General features: G+C 40.4%; 1 protein-coding gene across 8 annotated transcripts in view; it reads right to left on the bottom strand.

Annotated features, from left to right (window-relative positions):
* LOC149256019 (fatty-acid-binding protein 2-like) overlaps positions 1-18,043 on the bottom strand; it is a 262,035-nt gene that overhangs the window by 152,430 nt on the left and 91,562 nt on the right. For all 8 annotated transcript variants that reach the window (XM_089460637.1, XM_089460636.1, XM_089460635.1 and 5 more), the window contains 2 exons: positions 8,295-8,905; positions 7,893-8,133 (listed from right to left, as the gene is read on the bottom strand). In XM_089460637.1, coding sequence (XP_089316763.1) covers positions 7,893-8,133; positions 8,295-8,824 — 771 coding nt within the window. In that variant the 5' untranslated portion in view covers positions 8,825-8,905. The remainder of the gene's footprint in view (positions 1-7,892; positions 8,134-8,294; positions 8,906-18,043) is intronic.

The raw sequence follows: 18,043 nt of genomic DNA on the forward strand, positions 1-18,043 counted from the left end.
AACCTGGGTGATGGCCATGAATGAGGGGTAGAGCTCATGTTTGGCTTTTGCCCACGTGCTAAATTTGTATGTCTCGACCATCTTTTCCATTTTGCGGTGCATTTCCCATTGTAAGTGGCCAAATTATGTTTTTTTTCTTTTTAGCTAGCTGCTACATCAACCTCCGGGCATCATTCCAAGCCCGACCCAAAGTGTGGAAAAGCGAGGGGAGGCTAACCCCTATGTGGACCCAACGGACACATGTGGACCCGGATGGGAAAAGTGATGAATGGGGTTCAAATGAGTGTAAGGAAGTGATGTATATGGTGTCGGGAAGCGGGACCACGCAACCAAAATAGTAATTTCCCATGTAGTGCCAGCCCTAAAGCTAATGACCAATAAAAGAGATCCCATAGGACTAGAATACAAGGTTGACCATCGAATTGGGCATAAGAGACAAGAGTACAAACCTAGCCCACTCTTTTTGCCAAATCCCCCCACCAATCCATGCCCACAAGTGTCCATGATAAGTAAACAAAATTACTCAACTAACTAATGAAAAGTCATACCTTTGGGGTCGGGAGGCCCACCTTCACACATACGATCATAACAAGATGGGCAAGGGACCACATGGCTAGCTCATGTAGAGAAGATAGTGGCACATCGAGCTAACCGGTGGCAGCAAAGGGGCTGTTGGTTGCCGATTGAAGACCATCTAGGAGAAAATTTTCTCCTATCCATACTACCCACAGGTAGTGGGTAACAAGACCTACTCAAATAGCTCCCCAAAGAACTTCCTCAACCAAACTGCTTCGCAACTAGCCATGCTAGTGGCAATGTAATCTACCTCAGCAGTACTTAATGCTATGGACTTTTACTTCCTTCTCATCCAAGATATCATGTCAGATCCAAGACTAAAACAACATCTAGACATACTCTTCATGTCGATAACGTTTCCTGCCCAGTCAGCATCAGTATATCCATGAAGTCGAACATCTCCAGCAAAATATCTCAAACCAAGGGTGATCGTCCCATGCAAATATCTCAAAATGTATTTGGTAGCGATCCAATGTGCATGGAGAGGCTCAATCATGAATTGACTCAATGTGTTCACTGCATAGCATATGTCTGGACGGGTGTTCACTAAGAACATCAGAGCCCCAATCAACTGTCTATACTCGGATGGATTTGCCAAATCAAGTCTTGTAGCTTCTCCACATAACTTCTTAAAATTCATTTCCAACGGTGTGCGCAAGGACTTGCATTTTGTCATTCCAAATCTCTCTAACAACTTCACGGCATATTTTCCTTGTGAAAGGAAAATCTCACCAGGCCTTTTCCACACCTCAAGGCCTAGAAAGTAGTGCATGAGTCCAAGGTCCTTCATCTTGAATTTAGAGGCTAGCTCCCTCTTACACTCGATCATCAAGGGCTCACTACTTGTCAAAAATAGATCGTCAACATATAAAACCAAAATCAACGACATACCTTGGACTACCTTGAAGTACAGTTTAGGATCGGCATTGCTTCTTGTGAATCCCAACTTCACCAAATAACTGTCTATGCAGGTGTAGCATGCTCTAAGGGCTTGCTTCAAACCATACAATGCCTTCTTCAACTTGCAAACATGTGTCTTTCGATCCTCTACTTCAAATCCCTATGGCTGCTCAACGTACACTTCTTATTGTAACATGCCATGGAGGAATGTTGTCTTCACATCCATCTAATGTAAGGTCCATCCTTGACTTGCGACAAGAGCAACTATCGAATGAATGGTTGTATATGAAGCCATAGGAGCAAATATGTCATCATAATCTTCTCCCTCTTTCTAGGAGAATCCTCGGGCCACGAACCTTGCTTTATATTTCTCAATGCTACCATCAAGTCCATGTTTGATCTTGAATAGCCACTTTGAAGTCACCACGGATTTCCCCTTCGGTCTCGGTGCAACATCCCAGACGTCATTCTTCATGATTGATTCATATTCATTGGCCATAGCATCCTTCCAAAATCGATCTTCACGGCTTCATTAAAGGTGGGAGGTTCAACTTGAATCATAGTGCTCATGGCAGCAACATATCCTTTGTACCTACATGGCTTCTTGCTTTCTTTGAATGATCTTCGAACAAGAACTCGTCTCTCATCATCTTGTAATGTGTCACGAAGCCAAAGTGACCTCTTCTTGGCAGGAGGATCACATCGTGGAGGATCTATGGCTCCATGGGCTCCATGGGATCATCAACAATATATGTCTCAAATTCAGATACAGAAGGACCATCTAAAATATCCATATCATCAATCTTCTTCTCAGGAGGAGGAGGCGAAGGAAGGTCCCTTGCTTTTCCAAGGGAAACATCTTCATTGAATGTTACATCCATGTTGATCTCAACCTTCCTTTGACCAGGAATATATATTCTAAAAGCTTTAGAATTTTCACAATATCCAACAAGCGTAACTTTTTTTCTCGTGGCTTCCAACTTGTGTCCTTTTTCCTTCGGCACATGGAAATATACGAGGCAGCCAAACATACGGAGATGGCTAACATCAGGCTTGACACCTGTGAAAACTTCTTCGAGGGTCTTGTTGTCCAACGCTTGATGAGGCACCCTGTTTTGAACATATATGGCAGCATTCATAGCTTTTCCCCAAAGGAACGTTGGCAACTTTTGATTGTGGAGCATGGCATAGGCAGCTTCTACAATAGACCTGTTCTTTCTTTCAACTACTCCATTTTGTTCAGGAGTATAGGGCACAATCATCTCCTTCTTGATACCTTCCTTCTTGCAGAAATTGATGAACTCATTTGAAATGTACTCTCCACCATTGTCAGACTTGAATATCTTGATTTTCTTCCCTGTTTGATTTTCAACCAAAGATTTGAACTCCTTGAATGTTTCGAAGGCTTCATCCTTGTGCTTCAAATAATATATACACGTCTTTCTTGAAAGGTCATCGATGAAAGTGATGTAATAGAGATGGCCACCAATAGAATATACGGGCATCGAACCACATAACTCTGAATGAATGAGATGGAGGATCTTCTTTCCACTGGCACAACTTGGAAATACTCCATCATGTTGGGCTTGAACATCAAGAATACCATAAACCAATTTCTTCAATTTCGGAAGAGCGTCATAATGTAAATGCACCAATCTTCGGTGTCATAGCTCGCTTAGATGATTTGTATCATGGACCAATGCTAGAAGAGGTCTTCCAGTAACCCTATAGAGTCCTTCAAATCTCAATCCCAATGTGAATGCATCTCTCATAGGTGATCCAACAGGCCAAGTAAGAACCTTTCCCCTGATGAAGGCAACCCTCATCCCTTTGTCTTCCAAAGCAGATATTGATACCAAATTCTTCTTCAATCCTGGCACATACATCACATCATGGAGCACAACAGATTCCCCAGACTCCAAATGGAATTTGATGGACCCAAAGCCTTTAACGGGATGAGTGGAGTTGTCTCCAAGAATAATTTTCAAATTTGACTCCCTCTCTACCAAATTAGAGAGAACTTCCTTATACCCAGAGAAATGATGAGTGGCCCCACTATCAACCAACCAACTATCCCACGAATCTAGAGGAGAGGAACTAGTAAGGGCAGAAATAAGAATATATTCAAATTGATTGCCAACATTACTTTCATACCTGGAGTATCTTGACTTCTTTTGAGGATGATGATCTTCTTCATGGTCACTTGGAGCATCTCTTCTTCTTTCATCTCTTCCATTACGATCATTCCTTCAGTCATCTCTTCTTCTTCGATCATCAAACTTGTTATTGTTGCTTCTAGTGTTGTAGCATGGACCATTGTTCTTCTTGGGGCAATCTCGAGCATAATGACCCTTCTTGTGACAATTGTAGCATTCAATGTGAGATGATGTTCTATCATTCCTTCTCTTTGCATTTCGAGGAGGAGGCTTTCTTGAATTTGATGGACCTCCTTTTCCTTTCTTCTTCTTGTTTTGAGTGACGAATGCAGCGAACTCTCCCTCTTCATGTTTTTGAATCCTTCCTCTTGATATCATCCTTGATTCTTCTTGAGTGAGCTTTCCAACAATCTCATCAAATGACGGGAAGGCATTGTTGTTGCTTATAGTAGTAATGAAGGTTTCCCAAATGGGAGGGAGACCTCTAAGAGTTACAATCACCAATTCCCTGTCAGGCACAGTTTCTCCAACTCTTTGCAATTGATCTCTAAGATGAGATATCCTCATAATGTAGGATTGCACAGACTCTCCCTTGTTCATATTCATGTCTTTGAGTTGATCTTTCAAGGAGATGATTTCATTCAAATTGTTGACTTCATACATGTCAGCTATCTTATCATACATGTCCTTAAAATTTCTCAAATTTCCAACATATGAAAGTAAATTATCTTGTAAACCATCAGCTATAATTTGTTTTTCCTTTAACTCACCTTTCTTGTGCTTGTTCTTGGCAGTAACGGAAGCATTCTCCAGAGGCTCAGGTACTTTTCCTTGAATGTATTCCAAAACATCATTGTTGTTAGCTATGATCTCCAACCTGATCTTCCATGCAGCAAAGTTAGATGAGTCACCCAACTTCTCATGTTCCTTGAAGAAAGAGGAAGACATCTTGACTTGATTAGATAGGCTCCTTCAACTTTCCAAAGATGATTGCTTCAATGTTTGTCTCCTTTTTTCCTTTACCTTAGCTCTGATACCATGTTAATTTTCACAATGCTCTATGTTGTTTCCATTACTTTTAGCCCAATTCACTCCTTCAATTAGCAATCTTTTCAAAAACAATTAATCTTTCCAAACATCAATAGTAATTGAAGATAGAACAGTAAATGCAATGATAACGGAGATAATCAACTCATCAACAAGAGACACCAGGTTTGGTCAAAAACCAGGGAAAAACCCCACAAGGGGGAAAACCCTTTGAAAAATCTTCTTCTATTAGATTGTCATAAAAATGTTCAACGGAGAGTACAATGAGCCTAAATCCATAATAAAATATGTGTCAATAGTCAAGGTAATGCAATCAAAGATACCCGCAGACTTCTTGTTCACCCTTCGTAGTTCCTGTTAACCCTTCACAGTTCCTATTCAACCTTCGCACTTCCTGTTCACCATTCGCGATTCCTGTTCAACCTTCGATTTTAGATAGAAAGAAACTCCAAAAATAAGAAGACATGATATGTGATGATGATGTCCAAATGAGTTTGAGGTCACTTAAAATTATATGCTTCCAAGGGTGTCCAATTTGCTTTAGGGTCGACCTGATCAAATGTGCATATGTGGGTTTTTCTTCATAAATACACTTTCCCTTATCCAAATTGAGTGCTTCAATAGTCAAAATTGGTTCTCTCAAGAAGAGGAATCTAGTCCCATGGTTGGAATTTGTCACTGAGTTGCCAAACTTAAAAAGTACCTCATCTTGGGTGTGTAGATGTGAGGAGGGAGCAACCGTGGGTGCACGAGTTACCTCGATCTTTGTTTTTTCCACCCTCTATATTACCTTTTACTTTTTCTTGATTTTCCCTTGTATTACTACTCGTAGCTCAAGGAATGAGAGCTTGATTTGTATGATGTATAGCCATTATTGCCCCCTTGGATGGGGCAATCCATCACCCATCAAGGGTCGGGCATGCAAGCGTTCCTTGTCTTCTATGAGATAGGGTAACATTGGCCCAGGAACCGGGTGATGGCTATATGAGAGAGGTAGAGCTCATGCCTGGCTTCTGCCCACATGTTAATTTGTAAGTCCCGGCCATCTTTTACATTCTGATTTTTCTTTTGTTTTTCTTGTTGTCATCATATGCTCTTTCTTTTTCTTTTAGTTGCATCAACCTCCCAAGGTGCATTTCCAGACCCTACCCAATTATAAGGATGCGTCGATGCCAAATCCCATCAAACCAACGATCAGTTGAACCCGAAGAAGAGAGGTGAAATAAGGGCTTGTAATAGAAGATGGAAAGTGGTAAGTATGGAATAGGGATAGATGGGGCTATGCTCTCTCAATCATGGTTTCCCACGTAGTGCCCCTTCCTAAATCTATGGGCCATTAAGAGAGGTCCCACTAGACTAGGATTGAAAATCAACCCCCCATTTAAGGTGAGGGAACAAGATCATGGCCAAGATCCTTCTTTCTTCCAAGTTACCCCACATAATCCATGCCAAAATGCCCAAATACAAACAAGCATAAGCGCCTGATTGCAAAATGGATAAAGTACCTTTTAATCGAAAGTTCACCTTCCAATATGTGCTCTTGACAAATGAGCAAGGAGACATATGACTGATGCAAGTGGCAGAAATATGAATGGCACGTCACATCGGCTTCGACGTGGCTCTTAGGGGCTACTGGCTGATGGTTGGAAGAGATGAATAGGATAAAAACTTCTCCTTGGGGTCACCCACTTTTGGTGGGTAATAGTACCTCCATGAAGCTTTCCACGGGGACAAGTCCCCCAGGGTGGGGAGCGCACCCCTCACATTTCCCACACTCCGAGAATGGAGAGATGCCTAGGGAAACATTTCCCCACATCCCCTTTTGAGAGAAACTCGGCAAAATGTTTCCCCAGTGTGGGGGACATGTTTCCTCAGAAGTGGGATGTCTGAGTGCCCCCACTTCCCTAGAATGGGGATGCTTAAGCGCTCCACCTAGATTTTACCTTTTCTATCCTCTTACTTAAAATTTTAACCATACCATTAATTGTTTCAGGATGTTTGAGAGTGGTTCCAACCTCATCAGACTTCATATGGAGAAAGTAGAATTTCACATCCCATTTATAATTCAACAAACTTTACAATTTTCAAGATTTCGGGATTGGCAAGATTATAGCATTTCGACTAGATTTCACAATGATGAATTTGCATGGAATGAATTGTTATTGTTGAGATTTTATCATTATTATTTTTATATTTTAAATTTTAGTGATGGGGACCCCTATGATAGGGACCCAGATGTCCCCTCATCCCCTCTGTATTTTCCTCAAATTTGGGGGTGCTCCCACAACCCCTAGTGTGACTTCCCATCCCCGCACTTCCCCATCCCGGAAACTCAATGGAACATAGCCTTCATGCTCAAGGAAACCTTGTGCCAATCATTGTTTCTTCTGGAGATCAGCTTGCAGATATCTTCACCAAGTCTCTTCCAAAGCCCACCTTCATTTGTCTACAAACACATATGGGTATATTTGAGCTGCAATTAAGTGGGGAAACATGATGTATTGTAATATCATTTCACGTTGCTCCCAGTTTGGATTAAGGGAGGTGTGAGAATATATGGCCAATCTTCACTTGCGCCCATGTGACAGTCCACTATGTTGGTAGTTGAGGCCCTTAATGGGCCAACCTTCGGGTAGTTAAACCCACTATTGTATAAAACTAATTGATTTTTTCTACTTTGGGCTAAGACCAGCCTAGTCTCTTCCTTGGGGCTGACATCTTAACCATAGTGGAGTGGTATACATACACCACATCTCTGTGAAATCATCTCATTCAAGTGAAGTTCATCTATACTTTAAGGGCCCCTGCAAAGAATTCACCCCTTTTTTTCTCGTTATGGTATCTTTGTGAATTATGGTATGTGAACATTTTCTTGTTTATCATTTAAGGGCTGCTATCAAACTGAAGATTTATTTTATTTCAATTAGGTTTTGGTAAAGAGACCACCAGAGATCTACTATCTCTTATTGACTTCAACAGGAAGGCATCTTGTGACATGCCTGAATTTGAGTCAGAAAAGACATCACAGGTTCACACCAATTAAAGTTCACCATTTGCTATTAGTTTCAAGTCAGCATACTCTTATCAGTTTATTTATATTCCTAGAAAGGATTTCCAAAAACTAATTTAATTGGTAGCACAGCACAGATGACTGTAATGTTATGGATAGAACATGTGAATGCAGAAAAGAAGATTGGAGGATGTAGAGTTAACCTGGGAAATTGGACTTCTGTTGCTTCTTCCACAATCGTGACTAATAAGAGCTGTTGGAAATCTTATTCCAGTCCTGGGCTCTGTTACATCACTGACACAACCATCTTTTCTCAGAGACAAGTAAAGCTTATCCCATTCTTCATGACCCTGAACTTCACAGAAACTTCGTAAAGATTCATGCCTTTCTTTCTTAATTTCCTTATTTGTATCTTCAACTGGAATGGGCAATAACTTGGAAGACCTTCAACCATCAACCACAATAATAATTAGCAAAAAAAAATTCAACTTGGTTGTAACCTATTAAATGCGAGGTACTTTGCATTTAAATTGGCTGTTAAGTAGACATTATCTAATGCATAAACCCATAGAATATTCAAAGCGACGAGTCCAAACTACACTTACGAATCGTCAAATGAGGGAACAAGTGCAGTGGCAAGAGCCACCGCAGAATATGATGGAGAGAGCTCATATTCATTCTGTAGATTTCCTCCCATGATTGACATAATTTTCCCAAGGATATCAGAGAGTGTATCTGCTTTACACACAGGATTTGCCTGTAGTTTAGATATATTTCCATTAACAATATCAGATTTTGTACATGTCTTCCTAAGTCCATTATGGGAAAGACAATTTCTGTAATTGGAATCTTGTGAACAGCCTGATTTTGTAGAAGTAACAGCAGGACCAAAAGTCCTCTGCTTCAACGAGAAAAGAAATCCTCCTGTCACCTGAGCAACAGATGCCACAGCCCCTTGAAGAGCCAAGCATCCAGGGACACGAATTTGCCCAGAACGATTAAGAACACTATCCGTGAATAAGCCAAATTCTAGCCATCTATCACTTCCATTGCATGATGTGTGTGACTCTGCAACAGAGATGAATGGATATCCAGAAAGACCCAGATTTGATAAGAATAGCCAACTAATCTGCATGTTACTTCATATATGGATGGAAATATGTATGCCAGCTAAAACACTTTAGCTCAGGGACACAAAAAAAGTAATTTGATCAACCTGCAGAGAAGGAAACACAAGAGGTCAGTATATGATTATTCCCATTATAACCAACAAATAAGGGGAATAAGGACCATAAAGATTAATTACAACTTCAGCTCTTCAAAATTTAGGAAAAGAAAACAAACACCTTATTGCTTGTGGAATATTACAACCAAAAAAACTGCATTTAATAGAGTTAACATATTCAGATATTGCCAAATATTCTCAACTATTTTCAAAATTTAAACAATTATAGGCAAAGCATTGAAAACAAACTGGTTATGGAAGCTCCAAGATGCTGTCTCTGCTAAGATGTTAAAACATAATACAGTACAGGATCTGATGGTAAAAAAGGTGATTGTAAAAAGACTGTTACCCACCAAAAGTGGTGACCCCATAGGAGAATTTTTATCCTAGTTATCTCTTCCGGCAAGCAGCCAGCTGTGAAAATTTGGATGCCCAAATTCCTACTGCAGCAACTGATTACGTTTCTCCTATTTGTTAATTACTGAACCAAATTATTTATTGTTTCCTACAGTAAACACTGAAACGAATACACTGCAACCTTCACCATTTAAATAAAATACGGAAACAAGAAACTGAACAAGAAAGAAATACAACACACATCTACACAGTTATTTTTGGACAAATGTCCCCGGAAAAACCCAATGCGGGAAAACCGGTGCAGCAGCTCTGAGGGTTTTATTATTATGCAGTAGTAATTTCTGAATACAATCTCTGGATGCCTTCCCAACAATCCAGTTACAGAGAATATCGCTGAAAGATAGATAAAGTGAGGTTACCTCAAGGCTCACACTATCACTGGAAATCCTAGCTGATCCAGCCACTAAATGAGTTGCCCTGGGATGCCTCTGCGCAATCACTACGTCCGCCCAGCATCACATCCTCTGGGGACAGTGTTACCCCTTCATCTGATCAATCTGTTGCTTAGGAAATTCGATTTTCACCTTCCGGACTCACACCCCAGCTTTTGGCTTCTGCAATCGATTCCTTCAAGTGATTTTTGGATTCCCTCTTGGCTTCTGCGTTGCCTTTGCGTGGCCCCGCGCCGGCCTCTCTAGCTCTGCGTTGCCACTGCTAAATCTCTCTCTGCCTTCTCTGCTGAGTATTCTCCGATTGGGAAAGATCCCCCTTCGAATACTATCCCTACCCCTCTCTGCAAAAGATCACTATCAAAAATCTCTCCGGCAGCTGCTCTGCTTCAGAAAATCGAACTTCTGAGCTTCTATATGTTCTCCAAGTGCCCCTCAAGCCTCTTCTTATATCTTTCTGTTGGACAACCAAAGGCCTAGATTACCTTCTAATCAATGGCTTAGATCATTTTGACTTGATCCTCATATTCTTCTAGAAGTTACACCCACAGTTAGATTAATACCCTTTAATTATTTTAATTTCCTATGTTTAGACTTAGGGTCCTATTGTCGCACAGATTGTCACGACAATGGTTAGACCAGGGCTATCACCATGATCCCCGATCTCTCTGTTTAAGCCATCTCCCAAGGCTAAGGGGGTAGACCCTATGGGATGAATGAAGACCAACTGTGGACCAATTGGGTTGGGAGACACAGCAAGGCGATTTAGCACTTGATTGATTTAGAAATTAATGTACCAGTGCCTTATGGAGTTAATGATTAAATGATTATTTATCAAATGTTGCAGAAATATGAACCTTGTAAAACAATCATTTATCATCAAATATCCCAAGCGATACAAGTTATTCAATAAACGCACAATGCTTTAAAAAAGATCCAGCAATTAAACTTCCAGAAAAATTAAATGCTTTAAATGATCACAAAATTTAAATGCTGGCCAGTTACCACTTTCACATAGTTAACTTCAAATAAACATTTGAGTGCACTTAACTATAGAGAAATGGAACATAGATACCACAAAAGACACCAAAAATGAAATTCCAATTTTTAGTTAAACTTTTCCAAATTTTTTTAATTTTTATATATTTCTATAACATTCTAAGTCAAAATAAAACAAAACTAGAATCCTAAATAAAAATAAAATCTAATCTAAACTAAAGTCTAATCTAAAGTAAGATCCTCAAAAAAAAAAATGAAAAGGAACCATTATATTTTTTAAGCCATTTATGATTTTTTTTTAGTTTTATATTTTTTAAATGTTTTAGGATTTTTAAATATTTCAGATTTTTTATTTTCATCAACAAAATCTAAATGAAAACAAAAATTTAATTTTGAAATTTTTATTTTTATTATATTTTTTTTTAATGAAAAGTTAAAACAACTAAACAAAAAAAAAAACTGAAATTGAAAATATATATATATATATATATATATATATTAACTAAAAAAAAGGACTATCTAATAAATAAAAAATTTCTGATATGCGTATACACATAAAATGAGATCAAATCAAAGGCTTTCAAATATTTTTATTTGACGTTGTTTGATGTGCAAGTGAACATAGGTTTACAAGATAATGAGGAGAAGACTATTGGCGTGAAGGTTGGACGGCAGCGACAGCGTGAGGAGCAGCGGTGAGAAGCTGCGTTTGAAGGCAGCGTAGGGAGAGAAATGCGTGGAGCAAAGGGAGGACACAGTGAGCTGAGCAGTTTTGAGGAGGAACGCGATAGGTATGGGCTGAATGTGCGTATGGAAGAGAACGTAATAGAGCGAGGAAAATGCAAGAGAGCTGAGAGAGACACGACGGAAATAGCAAGTCGAGGAAGGAGGACTGCGTGAGGGTCGATATGGCTGCGTGAGGACCTGGCCGGAAACGCATGTTAGAGCTGCGTGTAGCTTGAGGATGACTACGAGGGTGTGAAGCTTGAATATGGCAGCATGCAGGTGGGTAGACTTTAGCGTGAAAGGAAATGGAGCAAGCGGAATGGAAAGGAGAATGCTGGGCGAGGGTGGATGCAACTGCAGTTTTGAAGGAATAGATATACAGGTGGAGAGGTTTCGGATTGGAAACACGCAGATGATGAAAGAGCTGCGTGAGGGGTTGGGTGAGATGAGCAACATGGAGAAAGTTGGACAGCAATGGCAGAAAATGACCAGGCAGCTCGCGGAAAGGTTTGTAGATCCGGATAGCATAAAAAAAATTGAGCTTTTCTGTCAGAAAATAAAAAATTTCCTTGAGCGGCAGAGAAACTGAAACCTTTAAACCCTTCCTGCTTCAGATTGCATAATGGAAATCCTGATTGCCTGATGGAAAACCTTGAAGAACTTTTAAAATCTATACCTGCAACCTGCAATGGCAAAAACAGAACGCCGAGAAGTAAAATGTGCAAGAAACAAAACTGAAAACCCTAAAACCAGCTAAAAAATTTACAATATTTACATATTTTCGACACTTAAGTAGGCAGATTTGTCAATAATCCATAGTAATATTTTCAGAATTTAAATTTAATGTGAGATACTTCATAAATCCCTTCATGCATTCATTAAAAAAAAAAAATCAAATGATAAGCCTGGGATCAAAACTGGCTAGCTCTTTCAGAAAACACAATCCGAGAGTTGGCTGGTTCAACCGAGAACTTCCCGGAACGCCCGTTAATCTAAAAAAGAGATCTCCTGCACAGCTTAAAATCAACCATTAACATAGAGGGAGAAAACAAAAGTAAAATCCAGATCAAATGGAGATACCTACCATTATATTTCAGAATCTAAACTATCATTCAAACCCCAGAGATCAAACAAGATACCTATGTCTGAATCAATCTTCATCAAGCTATCATCAATGGCTGAAAATAAAATTATGCACAAAAATAAAACATCTTACAGCATTTCCAGAAGAGTAACACCAGCAAGATTTTCAACCCCAAAGTCTTTCTTTATTGCACAAAAATGACTACAAGAGAGCTTTCTTTAGCACACGACTCAGATCGAATCTGATCTCAAATGACTCCTAACACCCTATTTAAAGGAAAAATTCCCAAAAGCTAGTTCAAGTGATCCATGTCAAACTAATCTCAACCGTCAATGAGGATCAAAATCCCTTTTAATCTCATCCGTCGAAATTTTAAATGCATTTTAATATATTAAAAAATTAAAACTTTACATTTATTTTCTCAAAACTTTGACTTATTATTATTTTATTATTTTATTTTATTTTTTAATTTTTTATTTATTTTTTAAATTTTATTTTATTTTATTTTTTATTTTTTAGTCATTTTTTTTTATTATTTTTTTAGTCATTTTTTAATTTTTTATTATTTATATCTTTTATTTTTTTATTTTTGAATCCTCGAACTTAGCCTTTGGAAAAAATCACCTAGGACCTAGGACTTAGGACTTAGGACTTATGAGGGGATTAAAACATTTTCTAACCCTCTAAGACACTTTACATCATGACTTTTACAATTTTACATCTTAAAGGGGAAAACCCATTTGACATAGACCCTCATAGACCACCCAGTTCTGCAACGCAAATATAATCTAGCAGATCAAGCAATTTGTAATAACCTAACCAAATAGTTAGAATTATTTCCAAATTACTTTTACATAGACTCGAAGCACACTAGGATTCCCCTAAGATTCTAATGACAAAATTCATTCCGACTTTGGGGTTACGCTGAAGGAAAACTCTACCAACCATAGGTCGGTGAGACAAAAAACCTTCTAGAACATAGATTATCACTAGAAAATTAGGTTTGCCTAGGCAATTTACATATATGACTCAGATCTGCTAAGATTATTTACAATTTACACATGCAGACTGGGTTTACAACATAACATAATCGGGCAGATGATGACAATCGAATGGCACAGACATGTCAATCCAGCGCTGTCCCTTTTTTTGCAAAAAAGGGGGTGTACTGCTATGGGTAGTTGACACATGGTGGTCAACAGGTCCCATTAGAAATAATTAATTATTTTAATAAAACTGACTCCAGGTGGAATTTCCCAAAACGATTTCTGGGTATTGGAGAATGCATGTGTCTAAGCCTCCCTGCAAATTTTGAGAATTAGAACACATCCGATGCTACCAGAAATCAACACTCCCTCTTAGCGACAAATGTGCTCTAGCAATGCACCCTGCTGAACCATCACTTTGTTCTGTAACATCTCCTTCTATGTTGCTACTGTTTGACATACTGTCCACCAACTACTGCGCAAATGTTTCATCTATACTGTTGTTGACCCTGCCACTGTCAACACTTATCTGTACTGCAACTCCCTCTCAATTTTTCATTTGTGTTGCTACTGCCACTGCCACTGCCAACTACATCTACACTACAACCTTCTCCAACTACTATTGCTACTGCATCACCAAAGGAAAAGCATCCCAAATTACTGAACTGGTGTTCAGTATGATGCATCTCGTTGGAGTTTTGACTGCTGCTAGTCTTTACGCTGACCCTGTGAAGCCTCTGCATTGTTGTTGACCTCTGCTCTGTGCCATATGCACTGCTGCCAACTCTGCTTTATGTTGCTCAATCTCTGGCGCTACTAGCCACTGCAACTGTCACTCCGGCACTCCTTCGCACCAACTGACACCGGTCCATCCTACTACTACTAATCAGGGCCCCTGTAGCAAAGAACTGATCCGAGAAGTGAGCTCCTCAAGGATCCTGCCCATTTGTAGTACTTTCAAACTACAGCTCTATATCACCCCACCTCCCTCTTGGAGATGTCTAGGTTGTCATGGCGAACTTCTCCTCCTCAATCTTCGCGACTGCAACTTTCAGATCATGCTTCTCATGTTTGTCCTTCTTCCTGGGAAGACACTATGTTGCGCAGTGACCGAATTCACCACACCTGAAGTATTTGATCTTTGAAACATCTTTCTTCTTCTTTTGTTGCTCCCGTTGCCCCTTGAATGCGAGCGCTGCATTCTCTTCCTCCTCCTTGGGCTTCGACCCACTGTTGCTACTTCCGTCAAGTTTACACTTGACCAAGTCCCTCCTCAACTCCTCTTGCTTAAGAGTTGCCCACATTTCATCCCAATTTGGCAAAGTCGCCCTGCCTAGGATGCTCTGGACAAAGACTTGCCACTCCTCAGATACTGAATTTAGGACCAATCTTACCATCTCGGAACCTTGAGGTGTTGACCCCACAGCTGCTAGTTCATCTCGGGTCTCCTGAAGCTTCATGAGGAACAGATCAATGCGTTCCCCCTTCTGCATCTGCATAGATCTCATCTTCTGCACCAAGTACATCTTCCACTGCTCGGAAGATCCCTGATATAACATCCACAAAGCATCCCACATCTCCTTGGCTATGTTTCTGCTAGCAATGTGAGAGACTATATGATCCTTCACTCCGTCAAGGATCATTCTTTTGGTCTTCGCCATTTATCCCTTGTACTTCTTGAGCGGGTCTGGATCCGCGGGCTCAACTACCACGCTGTCAACGTAGACTTTGAGAAAATTCTCATCCAAAAGGCATGACATCCTTGCCTTCCAGATCACATAGTTGGATGCCCCATCCAACCTATCCTGATCTCTCAGTCCACTGGCTGCCATCTCTGCCAAACGAAATGTCGAATGACCTCCTCTCTCCTGCTGTTGCTCAGCAAATAAGAATTTGAATTCCCTAGCTAGGAATCCTCTAAGGAAGCAATTCCCTCAAGTGTCTCTCTTCTTCCTTCTGAGGTTGCCCAACAATTGCCTGTAGAAAACAACGTCACACCAGGAATCCCTCTTAGCTAAAGCTTTTGTTGCGCTGCTCCCTCTACTGCTTACAAATTTCGATCTAGATATCTTACCTCTCTGTCGACTCACCTAGAGAGAGATTTACCACAAATTTCTTGCCCTCATGGCGTGACTGTGCAAACCCTCTAGGGATTTGAATTGTTGCCTCTACAGGAATTTCGAACTCCCTTCTTCCTTCAGTGTTGGGCTCTTCCGGCATTGTTCTCATGTTTCACCTGCAGCTTTGATACCATGTGAAAATTTGGATGCCCAAATTCCTACTGCAACAACTGATTACGTTTCTCCTATTTGTTAATTACTTAACCAAATTATTTATTGTTTCCTACAATAAACGCTGAAACGAATACACTGTAGCCTTCACCATTTAAATACAAAACAGAAACAAAAAACTGAACAAGAAAGTTATTCAACACACATTTACATAGTTATTTTTGGACAAATGTCCCGGGAAACAAAACCAATGCGGGAAAACCAGTGCAGCAGCTCTAAGGGTTTTATTATTATGCGATAGTAATTTCTGAATACGATCTCTGGATGCCTTCCCGGCAATCCGGTTACAGAGAAAATCACTGACAAAGAGATAAGTGAGGTTACCTCACACTATCACTGGAAATCCTGGTTGATCCAGCCACTGAATGAGTTGCCTCTGCGCAGTCACTACGTCAGCCCAGCGTCACACCCTCTGGGCACAGCGACACCCTTCAGCTGATCAATTTGTCGCTCAGCAGATTCTATTTTCACCTTCCGAACTCACACCCCAGCTTCCAGCTTTTGGCTTCTGCAATCGATTCCTTCAGCTGATTTTTGGATTCCCTCTTCGCTTTTGTGCTGCCTTTGTGTGGGCCTACCTCAGCCTCTTTGGCTCTACATTGCCACTGTTGGATCTCTCTCTGCCTTCTCTATTGAGTATTCTTCGACCAAGAAAGATCTCCCTTCGGACACTATCCATGCCCCTCTCTGCAAAAGATCACTATCGAAAATCTCTCCGGCAACTGCTTTGCTTCATAAAATCGAAATTCTGATCATCTCACTACGTGTTCTCCAAGTGCCCATCAAGCCTCTTCTTATATCTTTCTGTTGGACCACCAACGGCCCAGATTAACTTCTAATCAATGGCTTAGATCATTTTGGCTTGATCCTCTTCTTCTTCTAGAAGTTACACCCACAATTAGATTAATACCCTTTAATTATTTTAATTTCCTAAGTTTAAACTTAGGGTCCCATTAAAAATAATTAATTATTTTAATAAAACTGTCTCCGAGTGGAATTTCCCAAAACGATTTCTGGGTATTGGAGAATAAATGTGTCTAAGCCTCCCTGCATATTTTGTGACTTAGAGCACATCCGATGCTACTAGAAATCAACACAAACAGCCCCTGAGAGCCACTTAATAGCCGATGCGATGTGTCATTTATCTCCGCCCCCTGCATCAGCCATATGTTTCATCGCCCATTTGTCAAGAGCACATGTTAGAAGGTGGGCAATCCGATCCAAAATGTATGTTATTCATTGTGCAATCAGGTGCTTATGCTTGTTTTTCATTTGGGCATTTGGCATGTATTATTGGTGACTTGGAAGAAGGAAGGGTTTTGACTGTGGTTTTGTTCCCTCACCTTAAATGGGGGTTAATCTTCAACTCTAGTCCAGTGGGACCTCCCCTAATGGCCCATGGCTTTAAAAAGGGCATTACTTGGGAAATTTTGACTAAGATAGCATGGTCTTGTTCTCCCCATTTCATACTTACCACTTCCTTGCGTACATTACGAGCACTATACCCTATTACCCACTACCTATGGGTAATATCCCTAGCAAAAAAAATTCTCCAAGGTGGCCTTAAGCCGGTAGCCAACAATCCCTTGCAACCACCAGATAGTTCAATGTGCCACTATCTCCGCCACCTCAGCCAGCCATGTGGTCCCTCGGCCATATATTATGATCGTATGTTTGAAGGTGGGTCTCTCAACCCCAAAGGTATGATTTTTCATTCGTTTAGTTGAGTAATTTTGTTTACTTATCATGGACACTTTTGGGCATGGATTGGTGGGGGGATTCAACAGAAAAAGTGGGCTAGGTTTGTACTCTTGTCTCCTATGCCCGATTCAGTGGTTAGCCTTATATCCTAGTCTCGTGGGATCTCCTTTACTAGCCATTAGCTTTAGGGCTAGCACTAAATGGGAAATCCCGATTTTGGTCGCATGGTCCCACTTCCCGACACCATATATGTCACTCCCTTCCACTCATTTTAACCACATTTATTACTCCAACCCCCCCGCCAAGTCCACATGTGTCCACTGGGTCTACATAGGGTTAGCCTCCCCCTCCCCTTGTCCACACTTTGGGTCAAGCTTGGAACGATGCCCTGAGGTTGATGCAGCGAAAAAAAAAAAAAAAAAAAGCATAATTTGGCCACTTACAACAGGAAATGTATCACAAAGTGTAAAAGATGGTCGGGACATACAAATTTAGCACGTGGTAAAAAGCCAAACATGAGCTCTACCCCTCATTCA

The sequence above is a fragment of the Pinus tabuliformis genome, chromosome 7, assembly GCF_031772625.1.
Source record: "Pinus tabuliformis cultivar Carrire ecotype Pingquan chromosome 7, CPIR1, whole genome shotgun sequence".
Taxonomy (NCBI): domain Eukaryota; kingdom Viridiplantae; phylum Streptophyta; class Pinopsida; order Pinales; family Pinaceae; genus Pinus; species Pinus tabuliformis.